At 37.2% G+C, this 21,275-nt stretch overlaps 1 protein-coding gene across 5 annotated transcripts in view; it reads left to right on the forward strand.

Annotated features, from left to right (window-relative positions):
* Nucleotides 1–21,275, forward strand: part of VTI1A (vesicle transport through interaction with t-SNAREs 1A) — a 375,524-nt gene that overhangs the window by 61,463 nt on the left and 292,786 nt on the right. For all 5 annotated transcript variants that reach the window (XM_052660758.1, XM_052660759.1, XM_052660760.1 and 2 more), the window contains exon 4: nt 19,720–19,797. In XM_052660758.1, the coding sequence (XP_052516718.1) occupies nt 19,720–19,797 (78 nt within the window). The remainder of the gene's footprint in view (nt 1–19,719; nt 19,798–21,275) is intronic.

Raw genomic sequence — 21,275 nt, forward strand, 5'->3', positions numbered from 1 at the left:
GTTTGAGTACTATATTAATAGTGTATTTTTTCAGGAACTGTGTGATTTCATTACTAATTGAAAAAAAGCTTTTCTTTTGGCTAGCTATCCTTTATTTCCCCTGAAATTGAAAATTTTGACATCAAAGTTTACTTTTAAATTGAATAGTAAGATTGTTTTTGTTGGTTGGGAATTATGAGCATCTAATTTTCTGAAATAATGCCTTAAGCAAAAATGTAGGTATTTCTTAAAAGGGATAATGCAGAAGTTTAAAGTAGTGTTGAGAAATTAGTATGGAGGACCTTTAAGGTAGATATTACTTCAGTTTCTGTAATCTATATCCTCCAATTTCTACCAAATTTTCAGTGTCATTTTACAAATAAGAATAATGTAATTAGCCATCTGTGAAGTGGCAAAATATGTATCGGTACATGTTTCCTAAAATTCTTACTTAAAAAAAAATCTACTATATATTTTTTTACTTGTCTTAGATAAATCAGAGATTAGTATTTGCAGTTATATCTGTGACCATCTACTCAACAATTCCTACTAACAAAGAAAGCTTAGTAGATCAGATGGAATTGAATGGTTAACCTTTGTGATAAATGTGCTACAGTAGAAGGATGCCTGCTTACGATTTCTACATGTGATGAATTTCTTATGAATATGACTGTCATCAGGTCATGCATTTTTAATCATTTTTCTAAAAGTAGGACATTATTTGTATACATTTCTTCATTTTCTTCCCAACTCCTGCTTGTGAACAGCATGGTCTTGTCTTTATTAGCATTGGCTTCAGTCCCTGGAATCAAGTGTCCACAGCTGGTCCGAAGAGTGGCTGGTTTCTTCCTATCCATATCTGCGGAGGCCTCCTCTGTGTTGTGTGCCAAGTCGCTTCAGTTGTGACCAACTCTTAGCAACCCTATGGACTGTAGCCCTCCAAACTCCTCTGTCCATGGGGTTCTCTGGGCAAGAATACTGGAGTGGGTTGCCATCCCCTCCTCCAGGTATCAAACCCTTGTCTCTTACATCTCCTGAATTGGTAGGCCGGTTCTTTACGAACAGTGCCACCTGGGACACCCTGGAGGCTTCCTCCATTCCCCCCATAATGAGAACAGCCACGGGTCTCTTTTCTATGATAAAAGGCTTATGGTTTTCTGGACTGTATTTTACTTAGATGTCTGTTTCATCAGCTCTCTGATAGGTTTTTAAAAATTGTGATTTTTGTAGCTTCTCCAGCTTGTTTTGTTTGTTACGGTGAAAGCAACAGTCTCTTGTGATTTTCTGCATTCTCTGGGGAGCAGAATTCTTTATGTAGCAGCACCTTCTCTGCTTCTCTGAACAAACTGTGTCCAGTAGTCTTTCTGCCAGAAGCCAGCTTACACCTTCTCACAGCCACTGTCTCAAATGAGACATACAGATCTTGTGTTTCACAGTGAGTCCCTCGCCTCTATAAAGTGTATTTTAGCGGTGCTTTTTGAGCTCAGCTATGGGTGCATCCTCATGTCATCCTTCAGGCATTCTGTCATCAAGTGGCTCTGCATGATCTCATCTGCTTTGGGACACCTCACCTCGTATTTTGGGATCTATGAATAATATCTGTTTTCTAGTTTTGCTGAGAATGGAAAATGCAGAATATATTTGTTCCTGTTATTCACCCACCTACCCACACCCAGAGTGGGAGGAGAGGGAGAAGTTATGACTTAGAGGGAACCCGTTTCCTTGTGCAGCTCTGTCCTTATTGCAAGGCCCATTTAATCATGCCAGCTAAGTGTTTGTTGTTTCTTTTATGCAGCTATAGAGAAAGAGACTCATAAAGGTTAGATATATTCTCTTCAGTCACACAAAAAATAAATAGTAAAACTAGGATTTGGATCGTAGTTTAACTCATACTGTAAAGTGCTGATAATGAAGCACATTACCTTTGGAGCTTCTTCGTTATAGTACTGTCTGAATTCTTTTCGGAGTTTGGGATGACATCTATAAATATTTTCTCTGATATCACATATATAAGTATTTGCTCTTCTAGAGACAGAGGAAATGGGTGAATGAGAGCCTAAAACCTCAGAGAACACTGAGGGTCAAAGCACAGAAAATCAAGTTCAAATATAAGTATAAAGAGTCAAAGGAAAGAAGACTGAAAAATGAAAGTCAAAATTGAGTCCCAAGGGTAAAGAAGAACTGGAATGGAATGGCAATCTGGTCTTGACAGTCAGAAGTTTGGGTGATAACGGGAGCAGAACTGAAGTGGCTATGTTGGGCATACGTGTGTGGGACCATCATAGAATAAAGAGCTGAGGTAGATAAACCCAGAGTTTTATATGCCAAAAGAATAGACTTGCTGGCATTCTCAATAATTATTGTATTTTCTCAATAGTAATTATTATTATGATCAGAGCAATTATTGTTCTTTAATTCCCAGTATGTGTTTAGCACTCTACTAGTTATTTTGTAAACTTTACCTTGGCCGCTTCACAGGGGCTCAAAAGCTTGCTAGTTAATCATAACTAGAAAAGGACAAACCTGGGATTCAAACTTAGGCTCATCTGATGCCCAAATTGGAGGGCTTTCTAATTTATCATATTGTTTCTTCAAAGGACAAGAAAACAAATTTAAGAGAGTAACAGTAACTAGTCCTAAAACTCAAATAAAAGTTAGTGTATGTACAGAGTGAAGTAAGTCAGAAAAGCAAATATCATGTATTAACACATGTATATGGAATCTAGAAAGATGGTACTGATGAAACTGTTTGCAGGGCAGCAGTAGAAACACAGATATAGAGAACAGACTTGTGGGCACAGTTGGGGAAAGAGAGGGCGGGATGAATTGAGAGAGCGGTATGGAATCATATATATACTACTATGGCCAGTGGGACTTTGGTGCATGATGCAGGGAACTCAAACTGGTGCTCTGTGATGGCCTAGTGAGGTGGGATGGGGTGGGAGGTAGAGGGAAGTCCAAGAGGGAGGGGACATATGTATACCTATGGCTGACTCATGTTGATGTATGGCAGAAACCAACACAATATTATAAAGCAATTATTCTCCAATTAAAAATAAATTTAAAAAATAGTGTGTGTGTGTGTGTGTATATATATATATAATTTAACGTTAAATGTATTCAGAGCAGAAGTAAGAAAGAACAGTAAAAAGAGGGGCCTTCTCAGCTTTACAGATCATAAGATTGGGTACATTTTGGTTCATGGTAGAATCTGGGAGAATCTACTAATGACCATCTCTGAGTATTGTTGAGGTTACCGTTGTTCAATTGCTCAGTCATGTCCAACTCTTTGCAACCCCATGGATTGCAACACACCAGGCTTCCTTGTCCTTCACTATCTCCCAGAGTTTGCTCAAACTCATGTCCATTGAGTTGGTGAGGCCATTCAACCATTTCATCCTCTGTTATCTGCTTCTCCTACCCTCAGTTTTTCCCAGCATCACAGTCTTTTCCAAAGAGTTGACTCTCTGCATTATTTGGCCAAAGTATTGGAGCTTCAGCTTCAGTCCTTCCAATGAATGTTCAGGGTTGATTTCCTTTAAGATTGGCTGGTTTGATCTTCTTGCTGTCCAAGAGACTCTCAAAGTGCTCCAGCACCATGCCTAAAGATAATTCAGGAAAAAATTCTCTGGTGAGCCCCTCAGATGATGAAAGGATTGAAAAACTAGACAGATGAAAAACGGTCCTGGGATCATTTTCTCTGGACAGAAAGTTGTGAAGTTGTGTCTTCCAGTCTGTGAACAACTGTTATGCCAAATATGGTCTGCCCTTGCTTTTGGGATCTACACTATGTGTAAAGAGTAGTGCCATAGATTTAAGTTTAATTTATGGAGCTACTTTCTGACAGTAATCCTTGACTGTTGGTAAATCTCCTTTGTGAAGGTTAAGAAACCTCCTTCCCCAGGTCTTTATCAGATATATTCAGTGTGCGATGACATCAGGGAACATGGCACTAGAGGATCTCTCAAGGTCCCTTTTAGCCCTAAGGTCCTATCATTATCGCATATTTATAGAGTGCCAGAATGGGCTGTGTTCTTTTCAGAGGTGGAATTACATCCTGTCCCTGTCCATGGCTATCACAGTCAAAATTAGACAGATCAGCAATATCTTGGTTGCCAAATCAAGTCAAAGTTTAGTGGGCATGTGTCTTAACTATGTGAGGGTGTGTTCTCTTCAGGAACATTAGAGCATGACTTAAGAGCACGTTAAAAGATCTTTAGTTAGTGCAAAACACCCCAATGAGATTTATATTAGATTCCTCTAGACATTTTTGTAAAATCATAATAATAAATCATTGATTACTGTCTGTTAAGCAATCTAATTTAGAAATATTGTCCTCAAAAATTTATTCAGAATAAAATGAAGGGAAAAAGAGAATTGTTTTAAATGGTAGATAATTTTCCATTATTTTGAGCTGATAACTTTGAGTTTCTCTGACTAGGGATAGTTTAAAGTCCATTCTCATAGCTGAACTATATAAAAGAAGATTATGTTGCTAATTTAAAACTAGCAAAAGTAATCTTGTGTCATTGTAGAAAAAAGCTTAAAGAGAACACCACTGTATATAATAAAAATTAACAGTTTAAATTGTCTAAATTTGAGTAATGATCTCATACTTTTGTTTAACATGAACTATTATCCCTCTGATCAAGGATTTATTCTGGACATTTAGATAATCTCAGACATTAGCTAGTTGTAGAAAACTAGCTCTGTCTCCTTAGCCCACTAATCTTTTCATATTTTTAAATCACTTTAAGCTTTTTATTTGAAACTAATTTCAAACTTTCGGAAAAGTTTAAAGAATAACACAAAGAACATACATACATCCCTTACCTAGATTTGCCTATTAATATTTTGTGTCAATCACTTTATCATTTTTGTATGCTTTCTCTATTGATCTTATCCACTCTACATATGTCTAGTTTTTTCCGAACTGTTTGAAAGTAAGTTGACTACATCTGTTCATGTTTTTAAATTAATGTAATATTATAACTTTCTTCAAAGTAAAAATAATTTTTCTCAGATAGTCTGTCATTTACCAAAATGTGGAGGCAACTTGGAACATTATATTTTACCTTGCTTTTAACCAGTTTTCTATTTTAGCTACCATTCTTGAAGTCCTTTTCATGTCTTGTATCTGGATTCTGCTATTTTTTCAGATTGTCTTTTTATAAAATCTGAAGTCTTGCCATAAGTACCTGTTGATACAACATAAAAAGTTACAGCTTTGTCGTGTAACATATTACAAAATTTTGTAAAGTGTGAAGTTCTTGTTACATAATTTCAGTTGAAGAAAAATCATTTGCAAATATAAATATCTGCATTTGAGTAAGTTGAGCTAATTAGATTTCTACTTAGTAAAATGACGCGGGTTCAGTTGAAGTGTTTGGCCTGTGATTTGTTCATTCTCTCCGTCCGCTCTCTGTGGACTCACAGAACTGCATTTGCATGTTCACTCACTTGCTTCACAACCGTGTCTGACGCCACAAGTCTAAGCCTGAATTTTCCTGAGAGGGTAACTCCAGCAGAAGCTCCAGAATGAAGGTGCAGCTTATAGAAAAGGAAATGAGATTGAACTCAAAAATATTAAGGGAGGGGATTAAATTATTTCTATACTGATGGGCAAACTGATGCCATTTTTAAGTTGTGAAAATTTTATTACTTTACTTTTACTGATATAGTTTATCATCTTTGATGTCTAAGATTAGCCAATTTAGAATAGATCAACTCTGAATATTTTCCCAAATAGTCTGAGATCTGGAAGAGATTGAGTGTAACAGTGATGAGGTCAGTTCTCTAGTTTTCAATTACTCTTTATGAATGTTGAAGACACAGAGCCAGAATGAATTTAGGCTCAGGGAGAATGATGGTTTTACTACTCAGATTGACTGTTCTGTGGGCAGAGGCATCATCTACATTCCCCAGAGGATTACAGAGCAGAGAATAAACTAAAAAATGCAACACGATGTCAACTTTTTCATGTAGCCGATGAATTTTGACTTGGAATTTTGTTAGAAAACCCTGTTCTCCTCTGATAACTTGTAATTCCTGTCTGTTAGTATTTTTTTCTTGTATGTTTATTAGTATTAAGTATACTTCATGCTTGCCTCATGTTAAACCACCTTCTGAAACCAGATAGAATTAGTTCTAAGAATATTTTTCTTTCTGTAGCACCCACACACAGGATATGTGATCTATAGTAATTCTTATTCATTTGAAATACGGAGATTTGTTTGTGTCAGTAGAGAATAGGTTTGTTGTTTTAAATTGCCGGATTTTGTTTTTGTTGACATGTTCCCCAATACAAGTTGTATGGCTGACAAAAAATCTATTTGTATGACAGTTCAATCTAGATAAGTGTCCTCTGTTGTCTAATGGTACAATTTGGGGGTCTCAGAGATAAAAGCATACTGAATGCCCGGCTTGTAGCAGAGCTTCTTCATGCAGAAAGCAGAAATAATCCATATTCCTCAGGTCCACAAATCAGACAAACAAAGGAGAAATATGTGTGTACATCATCTCATTTGAAAGGGTGGTCTTTTAGCTTCTACATAATGAGAAATGGGAATACCTAACTTAGGAGAACAATACAATAGCCAATATGAGATGTGCCTACATTTGAAATGAAAGAGAAATGTGATCTTGACTTATACAGTTGGAGAGAGTTCTAATACTTAGACTTTTCCCATAGTTATTGGCTTTTGTTGAATGAATTAGCTTTCTGTTTTAACATGCCTACTCTGAAATAAGTTATATCTTTAGACAATGATTCTTTTATAGCTTTGATACTCTGCTATAGATAGGGTTGGGTTGAAAAGGTCTCTTTTACTCCCCAAGATGAGGCACTGAGAATTTGTACCTGTTGACTTACCTTTGCCCAAAACCCTGTCACTCTTTCCATACAAGTATCTGTCAGCTATAATTCATATATAAAGAGAATGGTGAAATACGTGGTAACAACAGTTTCGGGGAAAGAATTGTGACCAGTGCATAAGGTAACAGACATCTTGGAAATATGGCTAAGACATCTTGGAAATGTGGATATTCTGAAAAATAAGAGTTTAATTCAAGGAGCCTGGTGATTGGATTTGGAGAGTAATGGAGAGAGTAGGCAATTTTTTAGGATTTTTATCTGGGTTGACAATGTACATGGTAACACCATACACCAAATTAGGGAAAACAGGAAGAGAAGTATATAGGAGAGAGAATATGCCCTGCTTTGTCTGTGTTAAGTCTGAGATGGCTTTTGATTGTCTATGGCACCAAGTAGAAATTAAATTTATGCAGAAAACATGTCTTTGCCAGCCTCTAGTTTGTGATTAGAACAATGGATGTAGATGAGATCAAACAGATGAATGAGAATAGGGCGAAGGCTGGAAACCCAGAGCAGACTGAGAGTAGTTATGATGAAGGAGGCTGAGAAGGAGAGACCAGGGCAGGAGGAATTTCAAGGGCGCGTGGTGGTGTAACTGCTAATGGGAAAGTGGGCAGCCATGTCGGATGCTATCCAGAGGGCTAATAAAAAAAGAACTGAAAAGTGGCCATTGAAGCCAAAGTTGGCAACAAAGTGACTTACGGTGCTCACTTACTTGTGCAACACAGTAAGTGAAGTGTAGTATTGGCTCATGAGCCAAAGTATAAAATAAATATCCACGAATACTGATATCAACTAATGATTAGATAGACAGATCTCATGCAGGAGAATGCCAGATAACTTACGTAGATACTCCTTCCTCAAGGAGGTGGAGCATAGCTCCCCACTCCTCAAATGTCGACTGTGCAGAGTGCATACTGTACAAGAAGGGGTGGAAGAGTAGCTTTACAGTGGAGAAACATAATGCTTCCTTACCAGCTGATCAAGACGAACCTCAACAGTGATGCCATGCTGATAATCTGGACCCTTGATATGATGTTGAGGAAAAGAACATTTTGCCTCTGTGGTTTTCCACCCCAAAACTTAAAACCCCAGTCTGGTCGTAAGAAAAAAGCTCAGAGTAACGCCATTTGAGGGACATTCTGTGAAAGTCCAGTGCTCTTCAAAAATGTCAAGGCCATCAAAAACTAGGAAAGCCCAAGAAATGGTCATAGCCAAGAGGAGCCTAAGGAGACATGACACCTAAACGTAATATAGGATATTAGATGGTGTCCTGGAACAGAAAAAGAACATTAGCTACGAAGGAGGTTGATAAAAGTATAGACCTCAGTTTGTAATAATGAATAATAATGAACGGATGAGTCATTCATTGTGGCAAATGTGCCACACTAATGGAATATGTTATGTTACTAGTAAGGGGAACCAGGTGTAGGTTGTATGGGAACTCTCTGCACTGTCTTTGCAACTTTTCTAGAAATCTATATGCTAAACGAGTTATTTTAAAATGGTTTTGTCAACTAGAAAGTGATTGGTGTTCACAGGAACTCCCGCAGTGTGATAGGAAAACATCAGTTTGTTGGAAGTAAGTGGCTGCACCTTGAATAACTATAGGTAGTGTTTGTAGAGAATACTCTTTCAAAAAGCTTAGCTAGGAAAGGCAGGATGAAGAGCAATTAGGCATTAGCTGGGGAGAGTAGCGCAGGTTGAAATGACATTTTAAAATATTTAAAGTTGGCTATATATTACTGTATGTGAAATAGATGACCAGTGCAAATTCAGTGCTTGAAGCAGGGCACCCAAAGCTGGTGCTCTGGGACAACTCAGACGGATGTGGGGGGGGGAGGTAAGAGGGGGTTCAGGATGGTGGGACACATGTCTGATTCATGTCAGTGTATGGCAAAAACCACCACCATATTGTAAAGTAATTAGCCTCCAATTAAAATAAATAAATAACATTTTTTTAAAAGGCAGAATAACAAACTCTTACCTTAAAAAAAAATTTACAGTTGGGATACACTTAAAAATGTTTGCATTCTTAAAATTACAAGAATAGGGAAGAACCAGTAAAGAGTGACACACTGAAGATAGAGGAGAAAGAATATTACTTGATAAAGTAAAGCCCCTCAGTATGCAGAATTACTATTTGACTGAAAATGGAGAATCTTTTAGATTCACAACATGTTTATGAATCAGATATGAATATTTATATTTACTTAGACACTACTGAGCAACTGAACTGAACTGAACTGAATCCTATTTTATATGTTTGGGTCACCTTGGTATAGAAGTAATCTTCAAAATATTTCCATGGAGAATTTGGGCTAGAAGAGTTTTACTGCCTACATATCACAGCTATATTGGCTATATTTATAAAGCATTAAAAGATATATCATACACCTTTGAATTGTGAGCACTATAAAGTCACTATAACATGGTAGATTCTTTGGTAGATTCTTCACATCAGGTGGCCAAAGGATTGGAGTTTCAGCTTCAGCATCAGTCTTTCCAATGAATATTTAGGACTGATTTCCTTTAAGATTGATTGGTTTTATCTCCTTGCAGTCCAAGGGACTCTCAAGAGTCTTCTCCAGCACCACAATTTGAAAGCATCAGTTCTTCAGTGCTCAGCCTTCTTTATGGTCCAACTCTCACATCCATACATGACTACTGGAAAACCCATAGCTTTGACTATGGTGTCAGCAAAGTGATGTCTCTGCTTTTGAATACACTGTCTAGGTTTGTCATAGATTTTCTTCCAAAGAGCAAGCATCTTTTGATTTCATGGCTGCAGTCACCATCTGCAGTGATTTTGGAACCCAAGAAGAGAAAATCTGCCACTATTTCCACTGTTTCTCCATCTATTTGCCATGAAGTGATGGGACCAGATGCCATTATCTTAGATTTTTGGATGTTGAGCTTTTAAGCCAGCTTTTTCACTCTCCTCTTTCACCATCATCAAGAAGCTCATTAGTTCCTCTGCACTTTCTGCCATTAGGATGGTGGCATCAGAAGATTCTTAACACATCTTAATAACTGGTGTGGCTCCTCTCCTGCCATGTGGGTAGATTATTGCTGTTTTATGGTGTAGCCTTTGAAGATTAATCCTGAAACATGTCTAAGTTACACTCATAGGTATGGTTGTGACTCACTGTCTGAGATCAAACACTTTGTTCTGTCAAATAAAACAGTCTGCATTAAGCATGTGTCACCCTTGGACTTTTGAATTTATTGATGTCAATATTCCAGGTGTTGACACAAAGTATAAGTAAAGATGTGCTTGTCTGTCTGTTTTGGAGGAGCGTGACAAGAAACAAAATCTACAGACTAATCAGCTTTGTAGTTGATGATACATTCATAGAACTAGGTGAATGGAACAGCCAACCTTGCGCTGGGGAATGGGTGATAAGACACCCACAGCCTATCTTGGTGGTCTGGTAAAGTGAAAGGAGGGTGGGCAGTGGGAAATGAATTCTGTCATTGTTCTGCCTGTTTTCTCACAGGTTTGTGGCCTTGAGTAGATCGCTCATCTGGCTTCAGTCAGTCAGTCAGTTTAGTCACCCTGTAGTGTCTGACTCTTTGCAACCCCATGGACTGCAGCACACCAAGCCTCCCTGTCCATCGCCAACTCTTGGAGTTTACTCAAACTCATGTCCGTTGGTCAGTGATGCCATCCAACCATCTCATCCTCTGTCGTCCGCTTCTCCTCCTGCCTTGAATCTTTCCCAGCATCAGGGTCTTTTCAGATGACTCAGTTCTTCTCATCAGGTGGCCCAAGTATTGGAGTTTCAGCTTCAGCATCATTCCTTCCAGTGAATATTCAGGACTGATTTCCTTCAGGATGGACTGGTTGGATCTCCTTGCAGTTCAAGGGACTCTCAAGAGTCTTCTCCAACACCACAGTTCAAAAGCATCAATTCTTCAGCACTCAGCTTTCTTTATAGTCCAGCTTTCACATCCATACATGACTACTGGAAAAACCATATCTTTGACTAGACGGACTTTTGTTGGCAAAGTAATGTCTCTGCTTTTTAATATGCTGTCTAGATTGGTTATAACTTTTCTTCCAAGGAGAAAGCATCTTTTAATTTCATGGCTTGCAGTTACCATCTGCAGTGATTTTGGAGCCCCCCCCAAAATAGTCTGTCACTGTTTCCACTGTTTCTCCATCTATTTGCCATGAAGTGATGGGATGAGATGCCATGATCTTAGTTTTCAGAATGTTGAGTTTTAAGCCAACTTTTTTTACTCTCCTCTTTCACTTTTGTCAAGAGGCTCTTTAGTTCTTCGCTTTCTGCCATAAGGGTGGTGTTATCTGCATATCTGAGGTTATTGATATTTCTCCTGGCAATCTTCTTTCCAGCTTGTGCTTCATCCAGGTCAGCATTTGTCATAATGTACTCTGCATACATATAAGTTAAATAAGCAGGTGACAACATACAGCCTTGATGCACTGCTTTCCCTATTAGGAACCAGTCTGTTGTTTCATGTCCAGTTCTGACTGCTGCTTCCTGACCTGTATACAGATTTCTCAAGAGACAGGTCAGGTGGTCTGGTATTCCCATCTCTTTAAGGACTTTCCACAGTTTGTTGTTATAGTCAAAGGCTTTGGCATAGTCAATAAAGCAGAAGTAGATATTTTTCTGGAACTCTCTTGCTTTTTTGATGATCCAGCAGATGTTGGCAATTTGATCTCTGGTTCCTCTGCCTTTTCTAAAACCAGCTTGAACATCTAGAAGTTCATGGTTCATGTTTTGTTGAAGCCTGGCTTGGAGAATTTTGAGCATTACTCTACTAGCGTGTGCCCTGGAGAAGGAAATGGCAACCCACTCCAGTATTCTTGCCTGGAGAATCCCATGGATGGAGGAACCTGATGGGCTACAGTCCACGGGGTCGCAAAGAGTCGGACACGACTGAGCGACTTCACTTTCACTTTCACTTACTAGCGTGTGAGATGAGTGCAGTTGTGCAGTAGTTTGAGCATTTTTGGCATTGCCTTTCTTTGGGATTGAAATAAAAACCCTTTTCCAGTCCTGTGGCCACTGCTGAGTTTTCCAGATTTGCTGGCATATTGGGTGCAGCATTTTCACAGCATCATCTTTGAGGATTTAAAATAGCTCAACTGGAATTCCATCACCTCCACTAGCTTTGTTCATAGTGATGCTCCTAAGGCCCACTTGACTTCACATTCCAGAGTATCTGGTCTAGGTTGGTGATCACACCACTGTGATTATCTGGGTCGTGAAGATCTTTTTTGTACAGTTCATCTGACTTAGAACCCCTCATCTCTACATTTGCAGGCCGATCTAGTTGATGCGCCGTGTCACTGGTCAACTATCACACTCTGCCATTTATGTGATAACCTCTGTGTCAGTTACACAGACTCCTCAAGATCATTTGTTCCTGCATGTCCGATCACTTGGCATAATGCCTGTGGATGGATCTGTAACGAATGGATCCCTTTTGTTTACTAATGCTTGGCAGATTACGTGTGTGCATGTGCACGCTCAGTTGCTCAATCGTGTCTGCCTTTGCGATCCATGAGCTGTAGCCCACCAGGCTCCTCATGCATGGTATTTTCCAGGCATAAATACTCAAGTGGGTTGCCATTTCCTCTTCCAGGGGATCTGCTTGACACAAGGATCAGACCTGCGTCTCCTGCATTGGCAGGCGGATTCTTTATCATTGTGCCCCCTGGTAGATTACATAGGAAGCCTAGATTCAAATTAATTATAAATGTCTTCATATTTTATTTCAGTAGTTCTTTTAAAACTGCAAATAAAAGCACCTGTTACATAGCATTCATTTATCAGAATATCATTTTCCAGTGGGAGTATATTGGATATTTATTTGATTATTTCAAGTATAGTCTGCATAGTTATTTTATATTCAGAAAGACTTTAAGGAGCTAGACTTCCTCTACTGCATACCTACACTATTCCAGATGTTGACAACAGCATCTGGGCATTCTATCATGAGCGGATTTTCTGAATGAAGTAACTTAATTATTGATTGACAGACTAACATGATAGAAGACACAGACACACTGTGTTCAATAGCAGTGTCAACGCTGTAAACTATAAACATATGCCAGCAAGTGGGGCCATGATTCTAACTAACTCAAGTTGCATTTTGAAACACTAGTGTGAAACTTAAATTTCAGACATAAGTTTAGAAATGCTGGAGGAGGAAATGAAGAAGTGCAGTTACATGATTTCTGGGCTCTCTGTTTTGCAGATCCTTAAATGATGTAGCAGCAATATGGTCAGAGTTCCTAGTGTAAATAAAAGTCTCTTCTAGAACTGTGAAACATAAATAGAGTCGCTCCATCTGGATTGCATATGGGTTTGTGTGAGTCTATAAGTGTATATATATAGATATAACTTCATCATATGCAAATAAATACTCATGATAACAAAGCTAAATTTTAAAAATAATTAAGAGAAAATATGATATGATTTATCTTATTTGCAGTCAAAACACAAATGTCAATTTCAAATATGTAAAGTGTTTTGAAAGTACAAGCAAAAATAGTAAATGAGGATGATTATAATAGGAAGACATTTTTTAATCTTGGAAATATTTTTTTTCTCTTATTACATACTCAAGAACAATGAGTCATTTCCGTGTTCACACGGTAACCTGCCTTTCCAACTGCTGGAAGCAGAGTGTGTTAGTATTTTCTCCCTGGTGGCTTGCATATGGTCCGTTGGCCATGAGTTTATGATAGACAGAAAGTGTGCTTCCCCTTTATTAACACTACAGTATTGGTGACGTGTAGCATGTGCACTTTCCAGCAAATGAGCTTGACCTTTAACTCTAAACAGTCCCTTGAGCAAGAGCAAGCCATGTCTAGTGGCATGATTACTTAGAAGAGACAGATTGGAAGTTAGTTTCTCTGATAACATTAAAGAAATGCAATAAAGTTTTTATTACTGGAAGTTTTCCAACAATTGTGGCACCATAAAATAGATAGTTGGGCAAAATAATGCAGTAGTAGAATTATAATTACCGGATTAAATAATATGACTTTTTTAAAGCAAATTTTGGTATATATTGGCAAATCACTTTTAAGGAAGATTGCACTGATCTAGACCTTCAGTCATGTATGTGTGTTGGTTTTATTGCATCCTTTCCAATATTATGAACATATATTTAGTTAAATGTCCTTTGTAATGTTATCACATTCAAGGTATTATGGTAGGTTTCCATTTGTTTATAATATTTAAATCCTCCCAGAAGCCCTGGGAAATAAATATTGTTAACAGTTTTTTAGAGATTGAGGAAACTGATGCTCAGAAAACTTCATTTGGCCAAGATCACATACTGAAATATCATTTCTGTTCTTTTCATTCACTGCCCCGTGCTTTGTCATCTTAACAATTTTCCAAGGATGAAACATTTGCCTAACAGTTGACTTTACCTTTATCTGTATCACTTAGTATGGTATCTTTAAGAGCATTATTATTATAATTTATTTTCGTTATTTTTTATTTTTGGCCACACTGTGTAGTTTGTGGGATCTTAGTTCCCTGATCAGGGGTTGAACCTGCACACTCGTTAGTGAAAGCACTGGACAAGGGAATCCCCAGTATCGTATGTTTTAATCTTAAATTAATTTTTTTTTTTTTGGCTAAAAATTAGTACCGAATGGAGAACTGTGTAATAAACAGAATTTCACAAATTTCTTTCTATTGTTTCCTCCAAAATTTAAGTTTCCTGCCCTGGATTGATGAGCCTTTTTAAGTCCTGAGTGGAGTGAGGATGAAAGGCTGAAATTGCCAGTGGAGAAATAGAAGGGAGGTTAAAAATGCAATGCCTTGTGCCAAAGATAGATGCATTTTAGAAAATGCCATCTGGGCATTATGGAAGTATGATGTTATTTAATTAGAACCAGATAAAATTAGGTAAGAAATGAGTGCCAGCAATTATATGACTAGCTAATAAATATAATTTCATGTTATTCTATATCTATCCCAAAGTGTTAATTGTAACAGGAGCAGTTAAATTCTTTAGAGCAGTTAAATTCTTTGGCTATGAAAGCATAACAATTTTTAATAGGTGTATCACCTGGTAACCTGGGGCATTATTAAACATAGGGAAACTGAAAGACATGGTAGAAGCAATGGAAAAGTCTGGCCAGACTGGGTAATTTGTTTTAGACCTATGCAGAAATCTATTAACCGGTTCTTCTATAGACCAATTTGATTAGGAAGTAGGACAAGCTGTTCTTTCATTACTTACCAAATCCATAGTACACTTTGTATCAATTATTTGGCTGTCTGCAGCACATAGATTAGAATAAAGGGCTTTCTTAGTGTTTGTGAATGTTGTGGATTGCTGATTAGTAATTAAAGTACTGAATGAAGAAAATCAGGCCAAAATTGAATGGAACTGAGAAAGTCTTAATTCCCTAATACAGATGTTAGAAACAGATTGTCTTGAGCGGCCCGTTCAACTCAGTAACATTTTACATAACCATGGAGTGTTTACCTCCCATGTTAAACTCACGTCCAATGCCTTAGAGATTGTTTCCTCTCCCATGCCTTGTGATGTAGCTGTTTGGGTATTAATTTAGTGAAATATCCTGTCTGCCAGGTGTGGGAACTAGCTGATTTTATTGTAATACCAGATCATTACTTAATTCATATGCAACAGAGCACAGCACATGGAAAGCATTATAAATCTATTTACAATGTGGCTGGTCTGATGATAACATTGTATTAAATTCCCAGGTGAGGCAATTTAAGCAATTGCTTTGCCATGTGCACGCCATGGAAATTAAATTCTCATATACGCTCTAGTAATAAACCAACTTCATTGTTATGCTTATGCTAGTGGTGAGTGCTAGAAATCCTCATTCTGGTTACGTATACCCTGTTTCTAGTGTAGATTCATCCAGGAGGCGGTACCACAGATCACAGTTCTTAATTAGTTTAAGCTAAGTTAATTCATTTTGTTTCTAGTTTAGCAGTGCCTGTCCAGGAACACATTCAGTTCAGTTGGGAAATGTTAAGGTCAAGTAGATAGATTGTTTCAAGCCAAATTTCCAGAGAGAACTGAGCAAGTGTATCTGTTTGAACTTGGCTTTAAGAAAATCAGCCAATCAGTATGCAAACGTTGTGTTCATCAAGTAAAAAAAAACTGCTTGGCATCTGAAATTCTTGCTTTAACCGAAGACTCACTTTTGTCATCAGTTTAAAATAACCCATTAACATTTTGTGCATCTAATATCTTAGGGATAGCAATCAGTTGTTGATTTGTTGTATTTTTTAGGGTTCACATATGGTCTGTAGATATCTCTGTCCACCCAACTATATAAGTTAGAAGGAATAAACTTTACACAAACACTATAAGTGAGGTATGCCCTTGTATTTAACACACTGTGTGTGTGTGTGTGTGTGTGTGTGTGTGTGTGTGTGGCACATATTGTCAATTGAAGCTTTTCAACCCTTACGGTACAGACCTGAAATTGCAGTAGATTACAAACTGCAGAGAGCTTCTGTCTTCTCCAGAAGCCACATATAAAGCACCAGCAGACAGTAGTAACTGACAACTAAGACTAAAAATGTTGACAATTTCTTGATTTGCCTGGTTAGCTTATGTATAGAAGTCATTAACTATTTATAAAATGCATTATGAATTGGGTTCCTTCAAACTGTAGCTGAATGTGTGACATTTCCAGCTCAAATTCTCATGCTTGCATTTGGCTAAAGTACAGATTTTATACAGTTGATAATAAAGTAAAAAATAGTTGATCAAGATACAGTAGGTGTTTCAGTTTCATTAACTTTGAATCTTCCAATTTAAAGTATGGCATAGTACTTAGTAATGTAAAATACTAACAAAAAAATTCCACAAAAGGTAAAACAATTTATTGATATTTAGGAGGAAAATTTCATAAAATAAGGATTTTCTCATTCAGACGAATTGGCCTTTTTGGGTGTTCAGTTATTTTAGTGATGATCCTGCAGGCTAAATTACAGTTTATTAAATTAAGCTTACTTAAAATTTCAAACCACAAAAAATTAGGAGAAAAGACCAATGGCAGGAATTTAAAAACAATTCTTAATAAAGCAAAGTGAATTTAAAAACGTTTTGTTCAAAGTGATACTTAAGTGTAAAGAATTCAGTTTTCAGCATCAGCTGTGTCATTTTCATGAGGAACTATTTCTGATATTTGAAATAAGTTGTCTTTTCATTCTGTAACAGCAGTCAGTCCTATCAGAGAACATTTTATAAACTCAGCATATCATGTGCTTAATTACATCCAGAGAGTCATCCCAATGACCAGTTTGTACTATCCCAGCGGAAAAGAGTGCCATTTACAGGGCCCTCCCTTCAACTATGGATAAATCTTGAGTGCTCCTCTGTTGCTGAGCCTGTGCACTCTTAATTGCTGGTTTTTAAAAGCAATGGATGCTAACCGAAACAAGATTAATTATTTAGGCAACCATGTTTGTAATTTTCTTCTTTTGAAGTACAGAAAATCAAAATAAAAATATAGTGTAATTGAACAATCTATGCCGATTTGTTGGTATTTTGGTAAAAAAGGGAAAAACAAAAACAATCTCCATATAATATTTTTGCATAGTGTGGAATGTTTTAGTCCCCCATAGTGATGAAATTAATAATTAAAAAGGCAGCTCTGATACCACAGCCTGTTAAAAGGTTCTCATTTCCTTTATAAAAGTACAAAATACTTTGACTAGATAGTTTGAAACTATTGTAGCAAGGAGCCCCAAATAGGCAAAAGGAAAGGTTTGGCTTGAATGAAATATTGTGCTAGGGCCACATAGCGTACTGTCCTTATAATTTAGCATTTTTCAATACTTTACAGAGTGAGTAGAAATAGCTAATTAATAGTAGCTTCAGTAAATACAATAAGGGAAGCCAACCGAATATCCGCTGTTTGTGGCAGTGAGAAGCCTGCCATATTCAAAAAGGAATGAGTCGGGTCACTCCTGAATTGTTAAGACAGCTGATATAGATGTCATTACTGACCCCAGGCTAATGACCTACCTTTCCTGTTTTGTCCTTTCTGCAGCATTGTTGGTTTCATTTATCTACTTACAGACTTAATACATTTGCCAAGGTATGATACACACATTTGTAGCAAGGAAGTGAGGCTTGGGGCAGAGACCTAGAATAGGAGGGGATACCACCATCTCCTTTGTAACATTTTGCAACTTTTATATATTTCTATTTCCTGTGTGTGTCTATTCAGAGGGTAGTAAAATGAGGAAATTTTGTGCAGTAGAATGACTACTGAGCTATAGTTAGGACCACAAGGTTCTAGTCTCAATTTAACCAAAGCTACCTTTAGAATTCCACAAGACTAGATTTTGTTTTCCCTAAAAAATAAAGGGATGTCTAGGTTAATTTATTTTTATTTACACTCTATTCAGTCATTTTTTAACAGGATTCTGCCAGAGAGTTAAGCCTTAATGCCCTGAGACTTATATGTAATGAACTAAACTCTCTCTCATGCCCCATCTTTGGGAGAATTGAGAATAGTCACAAATAATTTTCTGTGTTTTGGGGTTAAGATAGGGACCCCCAGTGAAAAAGGCAAACTTTAAAATGATTTAAAATCTATTAGTTTTCCTTGTCGAAAGTTCTTTTAAGTTCCAATATAGTAGGATTTTATGTTTAAAATACTATGATCTCTATGTGGCAAAGCTCTGCTACTCATTCACTGGTTTAAAAATCTAATTAAAAATCTTGTTGACTTCTGCTCACAGATTATGGATAGTCCTTTTAAACTACAGTAATTTTTCATATCACAGTTGAACAGGTAAGAAATTCTAGGTCCTACACTGTAGACCCCAAATAGGAAAAGATTACTATTTCCCAGCTGCCATTTTTTAATTGACTGATTTTGCTCAGTTAGTTCAGATGCAGAAAAGGCAATAAAGTGAGTTGTACATCCATATTTGGGTCTGAAATAGTGATGCTGAAGTAGGATCTGAGGATGGCACTCTAGCTTCACAACTAATTTTCAGAGCTTTTTAGCTTTTCCAAATTGTGCACGTTTAGATAATTCATGAATTGCTTGCAGACATGTCCCTCTGACTTTACTGGTAAAGGTAGACTTCTTGTAAAACAAAATTTCAGTGTGTGAAAAATCAATTCATAGCTCACTTGTCTTTATTTACTGGAATTGTTAAAAGTTGACTCATAGCCTACCTGCCTTTGTTTACTGGGATTGGGAAATTTAAGTTGTTTTACCAGATACACGTACACACACTATGTTTCCTTAGGCCATTTTTATATAGGACTAGGAGACATTTAAATTATAGTTTGGAAATAGGATGGGCTTTTAAATTCCATCTCTTTCTGATGAGTAACATCACAATAATGAAGGAAATGGGGATATGCTCTTTTCCAGGCATCCCAGTATATAGCTGGAGATATAATATTATCCTAGAATTAGAGATTTTAAAAGACCTATATTGTAGAGTCCATTTCCTGCCACAGTGTTAAAGACCCAATATACTCTTGTTTTAACTGCATCTGGTGAGAGTAGCAGATATACAGCAAAATAGCTGTATTTCTTTCATCTTCGTGGTCTGATCTGAATGACTGCGTGGAATAACATATCAGTTCTGATCCGTTTGTCAGTATTAATAGAGGCCTCCACAATGCCGAGTTTTCATCCATTACTGGCATTTGAAAAAACTTATAATTTACATTAAACTCCTCAAGTTCAAGAACTTTGCACAACTTTGGTTTGCAGATTTGAGCAAATAGGTTTCCATTAGGGGGCTCTCGAGGTTTGAGATGATCAGTCTTGATACCAATAATGCTTGGAAGCCTTTACTTTCTAACGTTCATCTTGCTCTCTCCCTTTCTGTTTTGTTTTATAGAAAAGGTCACGGATCGCCTACAGTGACGAAGTACGGAATGAGCTCCTAGGGGATGATGGGAATTCCTCAGAGAACCAGGTAGAATGCTAATCAGGAAGGCCCGGTGGGTGGCTGGAGGGTGAAGGAGGTCACTGGCACACTGGGCTCTCAAGCTGCTCTGTAACGGTATTAGCAACAACTCATGTGGAAGCGATACTGTTTAATGCAAAGCTGGAGTCTTAATCAACTTCAAAATGTTTCTTGGAGATCTTACATTTAACCCTTTACCTTGTGATCACTGTCTGCTATCTTTTAAAAAAATCTTTTCTTCTCTTTTCTTTATTATTTAGTACTTAAGGAATAACTTGAAACACACTGTTTGTGGACAAAGCCAAGGTCCTCACCTCCAACACATGTGAAAGGAATAAAAAAAGTACATAATGCAGCTTTGATAATAATGCAGTATAATTAAATCAACACTTGCAGCAAAACAAATGAAAGTAAGCTTTCAAAATTCGACTGGGCAGCTCAGGCTCCTATTGTGTACCTTCTTAAAAATACATTCACCAGAATGCAAATTGGAAGCACCAGTGTGGAGCTTGGATACTCACATAGAGGTTCTGCCCTTGTCAGGTAATGATAATGATGATGATAATAGTTCTAGGAGTAGTAATGGGAAAAGTATTTTTGCAGTTTAAGATCTGCATAGGCAAAAAAATAAGACACGGTTTCTTCTTCAAGAGGCCTTGCAACTTGGCTGTCAGCTCTCATTGCATCACACAGTAGTGTCATGAGTCTAATTAGTGTCCCACTTCTTTCTTTGAATTAATACTGCCGATTTCATTAATTCATGTAGATAATATATATGACTTTAAAAAATGTTTCAAGAACCTCAGAGTAGAGATGATGTTAAAAAAAAGTCTCAAACAGCCCCAGTGACTGATTCTCTTTGACACTTTTAAAGAAAATAAATGATAGGGAACTTCAGAAGCAAGACCTGAACATGTTTATTAACGTTACTTTGGCAAGTCTAGTAGAAGCCTCTATTCTAAATAAAAATGAACATAAATCATTCATTGGGCAAACCAACATTTTAATAAGCTGCTAAAACATAATATATTGATATGCATTATAAAAATTGCATAATAGTGTTTACCCCTGCAAATAGCGTGTAAATCTATATATGCTGAAACTATAATACTATCCACTAAATGTGAATATTGTAAACAGGGTTGTTGCTCATGTGATGAAAAGGCACCCATCTGCCCACCCCTAGAAAGGAAGAAGAATCACTGAGCAGTCCTCTGTTTGTTTTTGGAAAGATCTCAGTCCCTCCACTAGTTGGATGTTATCAGCTTCAGTTCAGACATGTAAACATGTTAAGATTTGACCTGGGATTTCAGCTTCCCTGATTGAAATGTGAGAATAGCTAAGGGAAAAAAAAAAAAAAAGGAGCACATCAAACACAAAAGCATGATGTGATAAAGGAGTTTTACTCGAAATAGATTAAATAATGTGAGGGTGAGAGCAAAAAATTTTTTTCCCTATTTTAAGTGAGATTTAGATTGCTCATACCT

The sequence above is a fragment of the Budorcas taxicolor genome, chromosome 23 (assembly GCF_023091745.1).
Source record: "Budorcas taxicolor isolate Tak-1 chromosome 23, Takin1.1, whole genome shotgun sequence".
Lineage (NCBI taxonomy): Eukaryota > Metazoa > Chordata > Mammalia > Artiodactyla > Bovidae > Budorcas > Budorcas taxicolor.